We start from the raw sequence: 19,509 nt of genomic DNA, 5'->3' as shown, positions 1-19,509 counted from the left end.
TTTGATATTTCGTTTCTTCGAGTTTTCTGGATTTTTCCATTTTTTATTTTTTAGATTTTCAGTTTTGTCTTTTTTAAACTGTAGATCTTTCAATTTTTCGACTGATTTATAAGTATGTATTTCGATGTATTAATTTTTCAATTTTTAAACTTCTAGATTTTTCTATTTTTCGAGTTTCTAATTCTTCTGTTTTAATTTTTCAATTTTTCGAATTATTAAATTTTCGATTTTTCAATTTTTTGAGATTTGGATGTTTCGATATTTTGTTCAATCTCTCGATTTATCAATTTTTCCACTTTGTCAGTTTTTGAATTTTTCGATGTTTCGGTTTTTCGACTTTTTGCTTTTGGGCTTTTCGATTCTTCGATGTTTCAATTTTTGAATTATCCGATTTTTCAATTTTCCAATATTTAATTATATGCATTTTTTAATTTGTCGAATTTTGACGTTTCAGAATTTTCAGTTTTTTTATTTTCCCATTTCTTGTTCCCAAAGTTTCGATCTTTCAGTTCTTCAGTTCTTCAATTCTTTAAATTTTCAATTTTTCCGGTTTTTGATTTTTCGGTTTTTCGATTTTCCAAGTTTGCGATTTTTCGAATTTTTTGACTTCTTGATTTCTCAATTATTTAATCTCCCAGTTTCTGGATGTTTCGTTAATTTTGTTCCTATTTTTCAACAATTTTTCGAAATTTGAGTATTGGGATTTTTTAATATTTCGACTTTTCGAGTTCTGGAATTTTCGATTTCTCGACTTTTTGCTTTTTGGATTTTCAATTTTTCATTTTTTAAACTTAAGATTTTTCAATTTTTCGACTGTTTTATACTACGATTCCTCAAAAATTGAAAGTATTCGATATTTTAACTTTTCAGTTTTTAAAATTTTAGGTTTTTTTCGATTTCTCGAGATTTCAGTGCTTCTATATTTCAATTTTTCAATTTCGAATTTTTTAAGTTTTGGAATTTCTAATTTTTATTTTTTGATTTTTTGATGTTTAGATTTCTACATTTTTTAATTTTGCGATATTTTAATTTTTCAATGTTTTAAATGTTAGATTTTCCGATTTTTCAGTTCTTCAAAATTTTTTAATTTTTGAAATTTTGACGTTTCTAAATTTTCAGTTTTTCGATTTCTCAATTAATCTATTTTTTGGTTTTCCCATTTCTCGACTTCCCGAAGTTTCAGTTCTTCAATTTTTCGACTTTTCAGGTTTTTGGTTTCTCGATTTTCAATTTTTTAATTTCCCAATTTTTGGATATTTCGTTAAATTTTGTGATCTTTCAGTTTCTCGATTCCTCAATTTTTCTATTTTTTCAATTTTTCGACATTTGAGTTTTAGGATTTTTTAGTATTTCGACTTTTCGAGTTCTGAATTTTTAGACTTCTCGACCTTTTACTTTTTGGATTTTCAATTTTTCGTTTTTTAAACTTTACATTTTTCAATTTTTCGACTGTTTTATATTTCGATTTCTCAATTTTTCAACTTTTCGATATTTTAATTTTTCAAATATTAAAGTTTTAAATTTTTCAATTTCTCGAGATTTCAGTTCTTTTGTATTTTAATTTTTCAATTTTCCGAATTTTTAACTTTTCGATTTTTCGATTTGTCGGTTTTTCGACTTTACTTTTTTGGCTTTTCGATTTTTCGATGTTTCGCTTTTTGAATTATCCGATTTTTCAATTTTCTATTTTTTTTTTAATTTTCGAGTTTCGATTTTCCGATTTGTTGATTTTTCAGATTTTCGATTTTTTAATTTCAGATTTTCGAATTTTAATTTTTTAATTTTTGATGTTTAGATTTCTCCATTTTTTATTTTTTCAATTCGATATTTGAGCTTTTTAGTATTTCAACTTTTCGATTTTTTACTTTTTACTTTTTCGATTTTCAATTTTCGTTTTTAAACTTTAGATTTTTCAGTTTTCCATCTGTTTCATACTTCGATTTCTCAATTTTTTAACTGTTTGATATTTTAACTCATCAGTTTTTAAAATTTTAGGTTTTTCGATTTCTCGAACTTTCAGTGCTTTTATATTTCAATTTTTCAATTTTCGGAATTTTTAAATTTTAGATTTTCCAATTTGTCGATGTTTCGATTTTTCAGTTACCCGATTTTAAAATTTTTCCATTTTTTAATTTCGCGAGTTTCGATTCCTCGATTTGTCGATTTTCAGTTTTTCGATTTTTAAATTTTAGATTTTCGAATTTATATTTCTTGATTTTTATACTTCCCCATTTTTCGATTTTACGATATCTAATTTTTCAATGTTTTAAAATTTTCGAATTTTCGGTTTTTCAGTTCTTCAATATGTAATAATTAATTATATTTTTCAATTTTTAAAATTTTGACGTTCCGAATGTTCAGTTTTCCGATTGATTTTCCCATTTCCCGACTTCCCAAAGTTTCAATCTTTCAGTTCTTCAATTCTTTTTCAATTTCTCAGGTTTTTTATTATTCGGTTTTTCGATTTTCTAAGTTTGCGATTTTTCAACTTTGCTTTTTTGACTTCTCGATTTCTCAATTTTTTAATTTCCTAATTTTTGAATATTTCCTTCAATTTTATTCCTATTTTTCAATTTTTCGAAATTTGAGTATTGGGATTTTTTTAGTACCTATTTCGACTTTTCGAGTTCTGGATTTTTCGATTTCTTGACTTTTTACTTGCTTAATTTTCAATTTTTCATTTTTTAAACTTTAGATTTTTCAATTTTTCGACTGTTTTGTTGTTTAAAATTTTAGATTTTTTTCGATGTCTCGAGTTTCCAGTGCTTAAGTTTTGGCTTTTCTAATTTTTATTTTTTGATTTTTTGATGTTTAGATTTCTACATTTTTCAATTTTACGATATTTTAATTTTTCAAGGTTTAAATGTTAGATTTTCCGACTTTTCAGTTCTTCAAAATTTTTTAGTTTTTCAAATTTTGACGTTTTAAATTTTCAGTTTTTCGATGTCTCAATAATTAATCTATTTTTTGGTTCTCCCATTTCTCGACTTCCCAAAGTTTCGATCTATCAGTTCTTCAATTTTTCGACTTTTCAGGTTTTTGGTTTCTCGATTTTCAATTTTTTAATTTCCCAATTTTTGGATATTTCGTTAAATTTTGTGATCTTTCAGTTTCTCGATTCCTCAATTTTTCTCCTATTTTTTCAATTTTTCGACATTTGAGTTTTGGGATTTTTTAGTATTTCGACTTTTCGAGTTCTGAATTTTTAGACTTCTCGACCTTTCACTTTTTGGATTTTCAATTTTTCGTTTTTTAAACTTTACATTTTTCAATTTTTCGACTGTTTTATATTTCGATTTCTCAATTTTTTAACTTTTCGATATTTTAATTTTTCAATTATTAAAATTTTAGATTTTTCAATTTCTCGAGTTTTCAGTTCTTTTGTATTTTAATTTTTCAATTTTCCGAATTTTTAACTTTTCGATTTTTCGATTTGTCGGTTTTTCGACTTTACTTTTTGGCTTTTCGATTTTTCGATGTTTCGCTTTTTGAATTATCCGATTTTTCAATTTTCTAATTTTTTTTAATTTTCGAGTTTCAATTTTCCGATTTGTTGATTTTTCAGATTTTCGAATTTTAATTTTTTAATTTTTGATGTTTAGATTTCTCCATTTTTTATTTTTTCAATTCTATATTTGAGTTTTTTAGTATTTCGACTTTTCGATTTTTTACTGTTTACTTTTTCGATTTTCAATTTTCGTTTTTTAAACTTTAGATTTTTCAGTTTTCCGTCTGTTTCATACTTCGATTTCTCAATTTTTTAACTGTTTGATATTTTAACTCATCAGTTTTTAAAATTTTAGGTTTTTCGATTTCTCGAACTTTCAGTGCTTTTATATTTCAATTTTTCAATTTTCGGAATATTTAAATTTTAGATTTTCCAATTTGTCGATGTTTCGATTTTTCAGTTACCCGATTTTTAAATTTTTCAATTTTTTAATTTCGCGAGTTTCGATTTCTCGACTTGTCGATTTTCAGTTTTTCGATTTTTAAATTTTAGATTTTCGAATTTATATTTTTTGATTTTTATATTTCCCCATTTGTCGATTTTACGATATTTAATTTTTCAATGTTTTAAATTTTCGAATTTTCGGTTTTTCAGTTCTTCAATATGTAATAATTAATTATATTTTTCAATTTTTAAAATTTTTGACGTTCTGAATTTTCAGTTTTCCGATTGATTTTCCCATTTCCCGACTTCCCAAAGTTTCAATCTTTCAGTTCTTCAATTCTTTTTCAATTTCTCAGGTTTTTTATTATTCGGTTTTTCGAGTTTCTAAGTTTGCGATTTTTCAACTTTGCTTTTTTGACTTCTCGATTTCTCAATTTTTTAATTTCTCAATTTTTGAATATTTCCTTCAATTTTATTCCTATTTTTCAATTTTTCGAAATTTGAGTATTGGTTTTTTTTAGTACCCATTTCGACTTTTCGAGTTCTGGATTTTTCGATTTCTTGACTTTTTACTTGTTGGATTTTCAATTTTTCATTTTTTAAACTTTAGATTTTTCAATTTTTCGACTGTTTTGTTGTTTAAAATTTTAGATTTTTTTCGATGTCTCGAGTTTTCAGTGCTTAAGTTTTGGCTTTTGTAATTTTTATTTTTTGATTTTTTGATGTTTAGATTTCTACATTTTTCAATTTTACGATATTTTAATTTTTCAAGGTTTTAAATGTTAGATTTTCCGATTTTTCAGTTCTTCAAAATTTTTTAGTTTTTCAAATTTTGACGTTCTAAATTTTCAGTTTTTCGATGTCTCAATAATTAATCTATTTTTTGGTTCTCCCATTTCTCGACTTCCCAAAGTTTCGATCTGTCAGTTCTTCAATTTTTCGATTTTTCAGGTTCTTGATTTTTCAATTTTTCAATTCTATAAGTTTCGATTTTTCGACTTTGCTTTTTTGAATTTTTGACTTCTCAATTTTCACTTTTCTAATTTCCCGATTTTTGGATATTTCGTAAAATTTTGTGATTTTTCAGTTTCTGGATTCTTCAATTTTTCTATTTTTCAATTTTTCGACATTTGAATTTTGGGATTTTTAGTATTTCGACTTTTTGAGTTCTGAATTTTTAGATTTCTCGACCTTTTACTTTTTGGATTTTCAATTTTTCGTTTTTTAAACTTTAGATTTTACAATTTTTTGAGTGTTTTATATTTCGATTTCTCAATTTTTCAACTATTTGGATATTTCTTTAAGTTTTGTGATTTTTCAATATTTCGATTTTTCGACTTTTCCATTTTTGGACTCCTGAACTTTTTGATTTCTCGATTTTTGCCTGGATTTTCAATTTTTCGACTGCTTTATAGTTCGATTTTTCAATTTTTCAACTTTTCGATTGTTTTAAATTTTCGATTTACCAATTTTTTCTTCTTTAAAATTTTTCAATTTTTAACTTTTCTCCTCGATTCTCGATCCTCTGATTTTTCGATTTCTCGATGTCTCAGTTTTTGAATTTCTCGAAGTTTCGATTTTTGGATTTCTCGGTTTTTCGATTTTTTAATTTTGGGATTTTCAATTTTTCAATTTTCCCATTTTTAGATTAAATTCTGGAGTTTCGATTTCTCGATTTAGATTTTCGAATTTTTAATTTTTGATAAGTTGGATTTTGCGATATTTTAATTATTCAATGTTTTAAATTTTAGATTTTTCGATTTCTCAGTTGTTTTTCAGTTCTTCAGTATTTCTCTTTTTCGATTTTTCAAATTTCGACGTTGCTAAATTTTCAGTTTTCTCAATTAAACTGTCTTTGATTTTCCCATTTCTCGACTTCTCCAAGTTTCGATTTTTTAGTTCTCCAATTCTTCGATTTTTCGACTTGTTTTTTTGGTTCTTCGATTTCTCAATTTTTTAATCTTTTAATTTCTCAATGTTTCGATATTTCTTTCACTTTTGGGAATTTTTGATATTTCGTTTCGTCGAGTTTTCTGGATTTTTCCATTTTTTATTTTTTAGATTTTCAGTTTTGTCTTTTTTAAACTGTAGATCTTTCAATTTTTCGACTGTTTTATAAGTATGTATTTCGATGTATTAATTTTTAAATTTTTAAACTTCTAGATTTTTCTATTTTTCGAGTTTCTAATTCTTCTGTTTTAATTTTTCAATTTTCGATTTTTCAATTTTTTGAGATTTGCATGTTTCGATATTTTGTTCAATCTCTCGATTTATCAATTTTTCCACTTTGTCAGTTTTTGAGTTTTTCGATGTTTCGGTTTTTCGACTTTTTGCTTTTGGGCTTTTCGATTCTTCGATGTTTCATTTTTTGAATTATCCGATTTTTCAATTTTCCAATATTTAATTATATGTATTTTTTAATTTGTCGAATTTTGACGTTTCAGAATTTTCAGTTTTTTTATTTTCCAATTTCTTGTTCCCAAAGTTTCGATCTTTCAGTTCTTCAGTTCTTCAATTCTTTAAATTTTCAATTTTTCCGGTTTTTGATTTTTCGGTTTTTCGATTTTCCAAGTTTGCGATTTTTCGAATTTTTTGACTTCTTGATTTCTCAATTATTTAATCTCCCAGTTTTTGGATGTTTCGTTAATTTTGTTCCTATTTTTCAACAATTTTTCGAAATTTGAGTATTGGGATATTTTAATATTTCGACTTTTCGAGTTCTGGATTTTTCGATTTCTCGACTTTTTGCTTTTTGGATTTTCAATTTTTCATTTTTTAAACTTAAGATTTTTCAATTTTTCGACTGTTTTATCCTATGATTTCTCAAAAATTGAAAGTATTCGATATTTTAACTTTTCAGTTTTTAAAATTTTAGCTTTTTCGATCTCTCGAGCTTTCAGTGTCTCTATATTTCAATTTTTGGAACATTTAAATTTTAGGTTTTCCAATTTTTCAATGTTTCGATTTTTCAGTTACCCGATTTTTCAATTTTTCAATTTTTTAATTTCGGGAGTTTCAATTTCTCGATTTGTCGATTATCAGTTTTTCGATTTTAAATTTTAGATTTTCGAAATTTTATTTTTTGGTTTTTTGATGTTTGGATTTCTCGATTTTTCAATTTTGCGATATTTTAATTTTTCAATGTTTTAAATTTTCGATTTTTTGATTTTTCAGTTCTTCAATATTTAATAATTAACTATATTTTTCAATTTTTCAAATTTTGACGTTTCTGAATTTTCAGTCTTCCGATTGATTTTCCCATTTAACGACTTCCCAAAGTTTCGATCTTTCAGTTCTTCAATTCTTTTTGAAGTTTTTGGTATAGTTGGTTTTTCGATTTTCTAAGTTTGCTTTTTTGACTTCTCGATTTCTCAATTTTTTAATTTCCCAGTTTTTGGATATTTCGTTCAATTTTACTATTTTCCAATTTTTCGAAATTTGAGTATTGGGATGTTTTAATACCCATTTCGACTTTTCGAGTTCTGTATTTTTTTATTTCTCGACTTTTTACTTCTTGGATTTTCAATTTTTAATTTTTTAAACTTTAGATTTTTCAATTTTTCGATTGTTCGATATTTTAACTTTTCAGTGTTTAAAATTTTTTGACGCCTCACGGCCAAGACACGAAACCCCCGACGAAAAGAAACAGCGCAAAAAAGCGGTCAAGGAAGCACAAGCGGATAAGCGAAAAACGAAAATCAAAAAACATGTAAAAAAAGGAAGGAGAAAGTCACCAACAAATAAATTTTTACGGCATCAGTTTCGTATATTCTACAAAAAACGAGCTTTTTTTGACGTTTTCCCACGCTTTGGAGCAATACACAAGCCACGTTTTTTCGGTCAGTTGGACGTGGGTGAGGGAGTTCTTGATGGCGCCTAAAATATTGGCCCTGAGTTTTCTGACTAGGTCTTCTAGAGGTGGATGGCCGCTGTAGGTGGTTTCTAAATCCAACAATTAGCGCTAGTTTTTTGAAAAATAACTGAAATTACCTGAACTTTGACTGTACTCTGGTATTAAAAATAAGTTGAAAGGGTCCCCACACGTCTCTTCATTTAAATACGAAATTAATTTACACGTGGCGAGCCCCAAATTCGAGTCCCTCTGTAGCTTAGTTTTCTGAAAAAGCAAGTGATACACTTCCTGCATTAGTTTGAATTTTTTCGGCGAAAAATCGTCCATTTGAGCTTTGTTTTGTACTAATAATAGGTGCGGGAAGTGGTCGTTTAGCTCGTCTTCAGCATTGGAGTGTGTCGGTTTTAGCATTTCCGCCGTCTGCAGAAACCTTATCACGTTACTATCGAAAAAATTCTCCTGTACTACTATTAAAACGTGACAAACGCTCATCAAGAACGCCGTTAGTTGCAACCCCTGTATTTCCCCGCTGTTTTCCAGCGGTATGAACTCGCTAACAATGTTAGATCGTTTGTTCTCGCTCTGGACCAACTCATCAAGAACCGCCACAGACATACTAGGTTGACAATCCAGCAAAATCACCCTGTTGGAAGTAACAAACAAATCAATCCCGCGTGTCGTGTTACAATTATTTTCCACGTCTTCGCTCGTCTGGATTTTAAAAATCTCGCTCCTGACTTTATCCTCCTCACTGATCTTAATATCAGTTAATAGTTTCACGTTATCGCCGTATTCCTCCTCCCGCGGTCCCTCGCTGTTCCTAAAAATCGCCTTCTTCAACTCGCTACTCACACTATCGTGCGCAATCAGGTTCAAAATCGTCGATTTACCCACACCCTGCGCCCCCACGACCCCGACAACCAAAAAATCGCTGTTTTCTTGCATAAACTCTTGTATATTTTCCACGTAGAGCACCGAATCGTCCAAAAATTTGGCGCTTTTGGTCATCTGCTTAACCCCGGGGAGAGGGTGGCTCTCGGACGTCGGCGTCGTCGCGGAAATGGTAATAGAGTTGGAAAAATCGTGCTCCTTGTTGCCCTTTTTCGGCGACAAAGTTTCGTCTGTGTGCTCGCGCGCCTTCAGCAAAATCGTGGGTTGTTTGACTTTCGGGGTCTCCGACTTGGACGGGGTGTCTTTGGGGTCTTTGTCCGACTTGAACGAGGGGCCGCTGGGGCTGCGCCGACCATAGTAACTCCGGCCGAAACTGGGTGTCTCCTGAAACGCAACATTACCAAAGTGTTTATTTAACCCAAATACGTGCTTTATTCTGCGTCGAGAACTTCTTCTTCCCGTAAAACTTCGATCGATCGTAGTCCGACATTTCGAGGTTATGTTTATCACTCTGTCACTTGTCACTAGGTGAGGTTGGCAACAATGACGTAATGTTTATTGCGTTTTTCCGATTTTCTTCGAAAAGCAACTCCTAGTTTGTAGTAAATCGGTGACTAAGTAGATTGTAAATTATTATCTAATTGTTGTTTTATGAGTTGCGTAGGTTTTTCCGCGTGACACATCGCACGCGTACGTCCTGCGATTAGTAGGTCTGGGGGCATATGACAGGCAACGTGACAACAAATTATTTATTGTTGTGTAGCCCCATTATCAATTCATTCCACATGACGCCCGTTAACAAACACTTTAAATAACAGTTGTGATTTCAAGCGCAAAATGTCAAATTTGCCAAACCGACGAATCGCGTGCTGGATGTCCGAGAAAAAAATCCAAAAAATCAACTGGAGCGAGTTCGAAGAGACGTGCAAAAAGTACGGTTTTGGCTTGTTCAAGGTAAGTGCCCCGATTTTTTGGTCGTGTCTAATGCGGTAAACTTCCAGCTGGACCTATCCAAGCCGATCGAGTCTCAAGGTACGTTCTGTGTTTTTTTACATAAATTAACCGATATTATCGCTTCTGCTGATCAGGGCGACCCTAAGGTAAGAACGTCCATACCTTAAAATTCCAAGAAGACCCTCATTACACCTTATCAACATTCCAGTGTGCCAACCTGATAAAGAAAGTTGAAGATTACATCACTACACACACTTCAGTTATAGTATTAGACCCCATTCCAAACGTGCGGCAGCTCCTTAATCGCTACATATCATACAGGAAGATCAATTCAACCAACTTGCACAAATACGGGATTTTTATCCCTAATTTCTGCGAGCTGAGACCGACGCATTCCGTTGACCTCCCCCAGCAGCTGAACAATGCGAGGGTCACGTACCCCTTCATCTGCAAACCTTCGCTGGGCCACGGGTCCAAGCAAGCCCACGAAATGTCCATCGTTTTTAACGAAAAAGGGCTGAAAGATTGCAAAACGCCCTGTGTAGCACAGAGTTTCATCAATCATAATGCAGTCCTATATAAAATTTTTATTGTCGGTGATAAGCACCACTTCGTGGAGCGGCCGTCTTTAAAGAATTTCCAACCATGTGATGAGCACACCATCCACTTTGATAGCGGGGACATCTCAAAAGCGGGTTCCAGGAACAGCCTGACTTTACTGGAACCCCATGAAAGAGTCAGCAAAACAAAGCCGGATCAGGACGTTCTTAAACGGATCGCGGTCACGCTGCGGGACGCTTTCGGGATGGACTTGTTGGGGGTGGACGTGGTGATCGAGAACGCAACCGGGAAATACGCAATCGTCGACGTTAACGCGTATCCAGGTATGGTTGTGGTATGTTTGTCGATCTGCGTAATACTGGTTTTTAGGGTACGACGGTTTTCCCAAGTTCTTTGACGCTCTTGTGGGCTGCATCAACAATAAAATCAACGCCAAATATGATAATAAATTCGGACTGATTGATCTTGTCCAGGAGAAAATTGATGCGTAGTGTGGATTTTTCTCTGACTGTACTGCCAAAAAAGCGTTGCTCAAAATGCGAGTCAATGCTCAGACATTCCATATTTTTATAAAGTTTTAATGTATACAAAAAGCCAAAATTCCGTGCTGAGGCAGCGTGAAATTGAGTATTGTAATTTTTGACTGGGTTTTGTTTACCAAAGAGCAATCATTCGATCAATTGATTTCCATGTACTTAAGCGAAATGAACAATTTTTGTACTTAAGTTGTATATAGTTAGTGTTTTATTTATACTACGGATTGTTAGCAAGTGTACCCACTTCTCAATAGACTTGGAAACATTTTTAATGAGTGGTTTTAATGGAAATTCCTTTCGTAATTGCGCGGTTGCGAATTAAGTTGAAAATATTCTGCGGCGTACTTATCGCTGATAAAATTAATTAAAGCTATTTGCTGTCTGTGGACTGTGATAATTGAGCGCACGTTTTTTTGGAAAGCGGTTTAAATGGATTCTCGTCCAGATTTAACTCCAACTTGTTATCATTAATTTCTAATTAAGTTGTTTACCATTGTGCTATAATTTCGTTAATCTTTACTACGTAGTAAAAAACGACTTAAAAAACGTCCTGCATTCTATAAGTCGCGCATGCGCACTGTCGGCCGCCTTTTTTTAACCTTGAATCCAACTGCGACCAACAAAATTTGTTTTGTGGAGGAGAAAATTACGGTCATTTTTGATGTATTTGGTACGTTTTTTGTGGTGAATTATTCAACGGTGAAATTAAGGTCTGCCACAATTAACTGCTAATTAAACGTTACATATTTCTAACGTTCACTTTTGGACTTAACTTTCTCCATCCGTCATACACACTTCAGAAGGAATTAAAACTAAAGAGACCACCAATTGATGTGTGCCTAATTATGGCCGAGTTTCTTTCGGCGACTGCGGTAATTGGGGCTTTTTTCTTTACGACTGTCAAGATTCTGCTAGAAAATGAAAGAAAGTTTGTTTTATGCGGTTATTTAAAATTCCCGTTAAGTATCATGAGTTTGAAATTGTGGTTTTTGCGATGTGCGTTGCATTTCCTATCTAGGGGAGAGCGGGACGAGTTAGTGCAAATGGAATTTTTTGTGATGACGTCATCAACTTCTTTCCAGGGGATCAAAAAGTTTTGGTCAATGTTTTGTAAGAAATAAACCGAAGTTAGTGCAATAGAGATTTTAGCGACGTCGATTACTTAAATTCTAAGAAAAATAGGAAACTTTTATCTCAAAAATTTTATTTATTTAATGATAACACACACATAAAACATTTTGGTTATCGTTTTATCGCCTACGTAATAATCTAATAGTACATCTAAAATTTCAAATTAACCAATCTAGTACCTAATTTCTGAAATTATCTGTCTAATAAAATCGCCACCAGGCCAACAAATACAGCAAAAAATTGGTCTGAAGGTATTTAGACAGAACCTCGCTTGCCTTTCGAGTAAAAAATTTTTGATTTTACGAATTTTAGTTTTTTCTTGTTAAAATAAATAAGCATGCTTCAAGTGAGTTTTTTCTAGTAAAACTTAATCATGGCGTCATCAACTTTTTGCCAAGGACAAGGAAGACGATAATAAAAAGGCAACAAAGGGATAAAAAATGGACATAAAAGTGGAAAAAAAAGTCAAAAAACGCCAAAAAGCGACAAAAAATCTGACGGGAAAAGCGACAGACCGCCGTCAAAACAAAAGGGGGGGGGGACAAAAAGGAACCAAAAAAAGGCCATTAAAAAGCGGGACATAAAAGGCCTCAAAACAGTGATAAAAACAGATTTGACACCAAATTGCGACGAAAAAAGATAGAAAAGGGGAAAAAATGCGAGAAAAAAAAGGGGAAGACAAAAAGTGCCACAAAATGGGACCAAAAAAAGTCTCAAAAAAATGTAACTAAAAAAAGGAGAAAAAAAATCACTCACAAAAAAAGCAACCAAAAAACATAAAAAAAAAGAAAAGAGTGCGCCACAAAAATGTGATTAAAAAAGCGGCAAAAACGCCTAAAAAACTGGCAAAAAACGTCAAAAAAGCTGACAATTAAAAAATGTGATAAAAAAAAAGCAAGCAAAAAATACCAAAAAAGTTTGAGTAAAAAAAAGGGGTCAAAAGGGGAACAAAAACCACCAAAAAAATTACGAAAAAGTGCCAAAAAAAGCACCACAAAGACAAAACGCGGTCAAAAAAAAGAGAACAAAAATGTGATAGAAAAGTGCAAAAAAACGACCAAAAAATTAAAAAAAAAATAATTGCGACAAAAGAAGCGACCAAGAAATTGATAGAAAAGGGGGACAAAAAAAGAGGTGAGTGGCTAAAATGGGGAGTTAAAAACGTGAGAAAACAGATCACAAAATTAATGCGACGAAAAAGCGACTAAAAAAAACTACAACAAAGCGCCAACAAACGATAAAAAGCGTCAACAAAGACAAAACGCGGTCAAAAACGGTTACAAAAAGGACAAAAATACAACAGAAAAAAGTATTTGAAAAGGCCACAAAAATGTAACCAAAAAGTAAAAAAAAATCGATAAAAAAAGATCACTCACAAAATTGGCTCAAAAAAAGCAACCAAAAAACAATAAAAACAGAGGAACAAAAAAGGTGAAAAAAAAGGACGCCAAAAAATGTGGATAAAAAGACAAAAAGCACTAAAAACGATTAAAAATAGGCAAAAAGCATAAAAAAAGCTGACAATAAAAAACGACAAAACCCTGTAAAAAAAGGTAGAAAAAAAGGGACGACAAAAAATGTGATAAAAAAAACAGTCAAAAAATGCAAAAAAAGACCACCAAAAAAAGTTTTATAAAAAAACGAGTCAAAAAAAAAGATCACAAAAAGGTTATAAAACGTACAAAAAATGCGGCCAAAAAAGCCATTAAAAGGAGTTAGAAAACAAACTGCGACAAAAGGAGCGACCAAAAAAATGACAGAAAAACAGGTGAAAAAAAAGTGACTAAAATGGGAAGTTAGAAACATGATAAAAAAACAGAAAAATTAATGCGAGAAAAAAAACGACCAAGAAACTACAAAAACAAACCAACCAACGATAAAAAAAGCTGTTAAAAAAGACGAAACAGTCAAAAACGCTTACAAGAAAAGGAGGGCAAAAAATACGACAAAAAAAGTATTTAAAAAGGACACAAAAAATGTAATCAAAGAAGTAAAAAAAAGCGATACAAAAATTTCACTCGCAAAATTGGCACAAAAAAGCAAACGAGGACAAAAAACGTGGCTAAAAAATGACAAAAAGCGCCAAAAAAAGATTACAAGTGGCAAAAAAGCGTCAAAAAAGTTAACAAGTAAAAACGACAAATCCCTGCCAAACAAGGACAAAAAATGCGATAAAAAAAGCAAGCAAAAAATACAAAAACAAGCATCTCTAAAAAAAAGATTATAAAAAAGAAGGGGACAAAAATCGTAAAAAAAATACGACCAAAAAAGTCAAAGAAACGATTAAAAAAAAATAGAAAACAATTTGCGACGAAAGAAGAGACCAAAAAACGATAAAAAAGAGGAACAAAAAAGAGGCAAAAAACCTGAAAAAAGTGACGCCAAAAAATGTGGATAAAAAAAAAGACAAAAAGCGCTAAAAACGACTAAAAAATAGGCAAAAACCATCAAAACAAAACTGACAAGAAAAAACGACAAAACCCTGTAAAAAAAAAGTTAGAAAAAAATGGTCGACCAAAAAGCGATTAAAAAAACAAGCATAAAATACGAAAAAAAGACCACCAAAAAAAGTTTTATAAAAAAACGAGTCAAAAAAAGATCACAAAAAGGTTATAAAGCGTACAAAAAATGCGACCAAAAAAGCGATTAAAAAGACAAATTGCGACAAAAGGAGCGACCAATAAATGACAAAAAAAAGAAGCGATAAGGAAAAGCGGCTAAAAAAGGGACAAAAAGTGACCAAAAAACTGACAAAAAGCACTAAAACACAAAAAGCTCACAAAAAAGAAAAACAAAACTCAGTTTAAAAAAAGAATAACAAAAATAGGATCAAAACACTACAAAAAAAAGCAAAAACAAAAAAGTAAAAAAGCGATTAAAAAAGTTAAAAAAAAATTGCGACAAAAGGAGCGACAAAAAAAATGATAGAAAATGAGGACAAAAAAAAAAGTGATAAAAAAGTGACTAAAATGGGAAGTTAGAAACATGATAAAACAAACCACAAAATTAATGCAACAAAAAACTACAAAAAAGCGCCAATAAACGATAAAAAAAAAACTATTAAAAAAGACCAAACACAGGAAAAGAGGGCAAAAAATACAACAAAAAACGTATTTAAAAAGGACACAAAAAATGTAATCAAAAAAGTAAAAAAGAAAAACGATAAAAAATGCACTCGCAAAATTGCCAAAAAAAGATTACAGGTGGCAAAAAAGCGTCAAAAAAGTTGACAAGTAAAGACGACAAATCCCTGCCAAAAAAGGACAAAAAATACGATAAAAAAAAGCAAGCAAAAAATACAAAAACAAGCATCTCTAAAAAAAAGATTATAAAAAGAGGAGGACAAAAAAACGTAAAAAATGCGACCAAAATGTCAAAGAAACGATTAAAAACGGTGGAAAACAATTTGCGACAAAAGAAGAGACCAAAAAAAAAAAAAGATAGAAATGAGGACAAAAACGAGGCGATAAAGAAACGCGGCTAAAAACAAGGACAAAAATCAAAAAACTACAAAAAAAGCGCAAAAAAACACAAAAAGTTCACAAAAAAAACCAAAACGCGGTGAAAACAGGTCACAAAAAAAATAACGAGAACAAAAAATGCCATAAAAAAGTTAAAGAACAACATGCGACAAAAGAAGCGACCAATAAAATTATAGAAAATGGGGTTAAAAAAAGAGGTGATAAAAAAAGAGTCAAAAACGTGATAAAACAGATTACAGAATTAATGCGACAAAAAAGCGACCAAAAAACTCCAAAAGAGCGCCAGAAAACGATAAAAAGTTGTCAAAAAAAGGACAAAACGCGGTCAAAAACGGTTACAAGAAAAGAAGGCCAAAAATACGACAAAAAATATTTGAAAAGGCCACAAAAATGTAACCGACAAAGTAAAAAAAAAACACAAAAAAGATCACTCACAAAATTGTGACAAAAAAAGCAACCAAAAAACGATAAAAAATAAGAACAAAAAAGAGGCACAAAAACGTACGTAAAAAAAATACACCAAAAATGTGGCAAAAAAGGACACCAAAAAATTTATATTTTTGCCCATTTTTTTTTTAATATACGGAGTCTTTTTTCCCAACAAGAAACTAAAAACTATCTCAGTTGTGATGATTTTTTCATTCTTAATCAGACCGAGGGTCGGAGTTTAATTGTAACATCAAAATTTCTCCAGAAAATTCTACCCTTTTAGAAACATATTTCATATGGTAAGTTCTTGTAGAAAATTTCTTGTAGAAAAATTCATCACAGTTGAGAAGGGGTGGGTGGGTGGGGCTTCTATTTCGCCCATTTTTTCTTAATATACGAAGTCTTTTTTTCCCAACAAGAAACTGGAAACATGTTAACTATAATCCTGTTATTAAAATAAAACTCTATATTAAAAAAGAAAAGATTAAACAATAAAAGACGACTACGTATGTAAAGAAAAACGGCAAAATATAAGCCCCGCCCACCCGCCCTATCGCAGTTGTGATGATTTTTTGATTCCCAATCAGACTGAGGGGCGGAGTTTAGTTTAGTTATAAGGCTTTGTTTGTTTAATTGTAACATCAAAATTTCTCTAGAAAACTTGGGCGGGGCTTATATTTTGCCCATTTTTTCTTAATATACGAAGTCTTTTTTTCCCAACGAGAAATTGGAAACATGTTAACTATCATCCTGTTATTGAAATAAAAATATATTAAAAAAATAATAATAAAGGACAAAAATCGCCAAAAAAGACCACCAAAAAAGTGTGACTAAAAAAGAGAGTCAAAAGGCAATCACAAAAAGGTTATTAAAAAAAAGGGGGACAAAAATACGACAAGCAGCGACCAAAAACGTACAAAAAATACGACTAAAAAAGTAAAAAAAAAAGCGATTAGAAAAAGTTAGAAAATAAATGACAGAAATGGGTACAAAAAGAGGCGATAAAGAAAAGCGACTAAAAAAGGACAAAAAGCACCAAAAAGCACAGAAAGCTCAGAAAAAAAGACATCAAAAATGCGACAGAAAAGTAAGAAAAGCGATAAAAAAGAATTAGGAAACAAGAGAAACGACAAAAAATGGTAGAAAAGAAAGACAACACAAAGGTAAAAAACGCGAAACAAAGGACAAAAAATGTATAAAAAAGAGCTACCAAAAAAAAGGAGTTAAAAAGTGATAAAACATGTCTTAAAAACAATGCGACAAAAGAAAGCGACCGCAAAACGACAAGGTGGATAAAAAGGGACAAAAAATACATACATGATATTCGTAAAATATTTTCAAAAAACAGTCAGTCCAGTAGTTTTAGACATTATCGGCCTAATAAAATCGCCAAGAGACGACATGTAGGTGGAAACGTGAGACCTACTTTTCATATTCATCGGGTTATGAAACATCGAAAAAGTCTAAAAATTAGCCATTCGTAACATGGACCCTACTACAATGGTAAAAGCAATTTTTGAATGGAACACCTTGTATAATTAAAAAAATTGGTTTGTTACAAACTTTTACTCCGTAGTCCACTGAAAATGAGTAACCTTTCATCAGAAAATATACACTTCTTTAAAAAAAAAAATTAGAGTTATAGTAGCTGAAAATTGAAGTGCTCCCACGTACATTATATTCATTGATCACTGTCCCATAAGAGTGATTAATTTCCATAACAAGTTATTCATGTTTATCTCCGGAGGTTGGTGCTATCACATATGATACTATTGTTTTCAACATTTTCAATTTCTAATACAACATAAAACGGCACTTAAATCGTCCACTTATGATTTATTTCTAGAACTCGAAGTCAGGCAGTTGTTGAAAAAGCTCTACATATAAGAAACTCAGAAAGCAAACCGTCGTCATTTTTATCTTGCAGCGCCACCTACCAACCAACTCCTTTCCTCCATCTCCTCTACCCATCCATCAGCGCTCAAGCCGAACATCCCAACCATTCAACCTCCTCTCTTCCCTCTTCAACCTTCGCGTCACAATTTTAGCACTTCCTTATACAACAAAACCCAAAACGACAAAAACCAACAGACGCAAATGTCTTTCGCCCCCGGGTCCCCGCACCGACTCCCGTCAAAAAACCCTCCCATTCACCCGTTTGCCCATTTCCGGTCGATCCCACATCCCAGGTGTCGCAACACCTTCCTGCACTTCCTCAACCTCAACTCTATGGATCCGAGTGAGTCACACAGTAGGCTGTGAGCGTTGTAGGCCAATCATGTGTTCAAGTTCGAATCGCGATCTAATAGCCACAGCCACCTCTGTTTTCCTCACACAAATCAGCTGTTCATCGCGGATCCGAGCGCGACGGAATCGAGTTGGCTTGTCTTCAGTTTCGCGGCTTGTTCGCGCCGAAACGCTCTGAAGTCGTTCCCGGACGAGAAGTGCGCGATTTTCGGGAATTTCGCCGCGTGTGGGTGGCAGTGCTGGGTGGAGGTGTGGTGTGGTGGTAGTGGTGGTTCGTGGGTTCTGGGATCGACCGGGATGACCTGATAAGGCGAGTACGAAATGGTACTTTTCTGGGGCGTTATTCATTCCGAGATAAGAAACGCTGGTTTCGGGAGTTTTTATTTACGATTTGTTGAGATTGCGGATTTTATTACCGAAACGAATCCAAAATTAATGGGATTCGAGGTTTGATTGGGGTTTTTGAAAATGTGTGGGATTTAGGAGTTGAATCGAGGTTTCGGGGGTGGTGAATGACGCCCAGGTTTTTAGAAGCAGGTTTTCAAGGATTTTTTTTATCGATTTGGTATTTGCTTCTCAGAAGTCACTTTCTTGGCTGTTTAGAGAACAGCTGTCACCGGACAAATCAAATTTAGCGGAAATGAACTAGAACGGATGAAATGCCACAATGTAAGGCGAAGAGTGGGAAGGTGAAGGTCCGGAAAACTACACAACTCTGCAATAATTTCAATTTTTTGTAGAGTGGCGACACTATGGGAAGAACACGCTGAATTTCGACGTTCAATTGGTGCGTTCTTCTCGCACTATTTTCGCTCTAGCCGCGTTATCCGTAATCAGTTTGCCATAAAACTAATTTGAACAGTACTGTTCAGCTATCTTCGTGTCTAAGTGATTTTACGTCATTTGTACTGTATGTGCTAATTAGATCTACAAACGTTAAAAATTTATAAACTTGTTTCTTATCCAAGAAAGGTTACGTAAAAAAAACGTCGAAGCTTTCACGGAACTTGTAAAGAACCATAAAAGCTTGCCAAAACTGGGACGCTTATTACAACTATTTGTGGAACGCTGTAAACATCTCTATTGTATTGACAATCATTTAAGTTGCATGTTGGGTAAGAGAACGCCAAGAAGATGAGTCAGGTGTTATTAAAAACGACGTTTTTTCTGTCGAAATAGTCCCATCTGTCAAATGGCAAGTGATTTCAAGGTCATCTGTCAACGTAATGGATCTGAGTCGATGCTCAGGTTCATTACGCAGTAAAACATTTGAGTTTTTCGAACGATTCACGTCGCTGTACTAAATATAAGTATCCACGTAATTTATAAAAGTCTTTCCTCTGCGTATTGTCCATGTCCTCGTCGTCCTCGAGCTCCCGACCCATACAAAAAACCTATTGACATTAAAATCGTCCGCCAGTATAAATAATTCATCCGGCATTTAACATCTTGCTTTGAGAGCATGAGAGCATCACCTTACCCGAAGAAACGCAAAACCCTAATTACCATAAATTAGCCGGTGTTCATCGGCCT

At 32.2% G+C, this 19,509-nt stretch overlaps 3 protein-coding genes across 4 annotated transcripts in view; 2 read left to right on the top strand and 1 right to left on the bottom strand.

The window, feature by feature from the left end:
- Window positions 1-7,637: 7,637 nt before the first annotated feature.
- LOC135123003 (nonsense-mediated mRNA decay factor SMG9-like) lies at window positions 7,638-9,218 on the bottom strand. The gene is made up of 3 exons (XM_064047502.1): window positions 9,067-9,218; window positions 7,883-9,020; window positions 7,638-7,834 (listed from the first exon to the last, which is right to left on the bottom strand). Exons 1-3 carry the CDS (start codon window positions 9,124-9,126, stop codon window positions 7,641-7,643), a joined length of 1,392 nt encoding a protein of 463 aa, XP_063903572.1. The 5' UTR covers window positions 9,127-9,218; the 3' UTR covers window positions 7,638-7,640.
- A 122-nt stretch (window positions 9,219-9,340) lies between these two features.
- Window positions 9,341-10,959, top strand: LOC135123013 (inositol-tetrakisphosphate 1-kinase-like). Its single transcript, XM_064047511.1, has 4 exons — window positions 9,341-9,590; window positions 9,638-9,736; window positions 9,799-10,474; window positions 10,521-10,959. The coding sequence occupies exons 1-4, from the start codon at window positions 9,474-9,476 to the stop codon at window positions 10,640-10,642; spliced, it is 1,014 nt and encodes a 337-aa protein (XP_063903581.1). The 5' UTR covers window positions 9,341-9,473; the 3' UTR covers window positions 10,643-10,959.
- A 6,845-nt stretch (window positions 10,960-17,804) lies between these two features.
- The window catches only part of LOC135123038 (apoptosis-stimulating of p53 protein 2), a 223,369-nt gene continuing 221,664 nt past the window's right edge, over window positions 17,805-19,509 (top strand). Inside the window, exon 1 of one of the 2 annotated variants that reach the window (XM_064047560.1) lies at window positions 17,805-18,286. The gene's annotated coding sequence lies outside the window, so the exon portion shown is untranslated. The remainder of the gene's footprint in view (window positions 18,287-19,509) is intronic. The other variant, XM_064047539.1, reaches the window with a different exon arrangement.

This window comes from Zophobas morio, unplaced genomic scaffold, assembly GCF_036711695.1.
Source record: "Zophobas morio isolate AGI-343-1 ecotype UQ-CSIRO unplaced genomic scaffold, CSIRO_AGI_Zmor_V1 ptg000002l, whole genome shotgun sequence".
Lineage (NCBI taxonomy): Eukaryota > Metazoa > Arthropoda > Insecta > Coleoptera > Tenebrionidae > Zophobas > Zophobas morio.
Note: the sequence above shows the minus strand (reverse complement) of the source record. Positions and strands in the feature narration are given on the sequence as shown.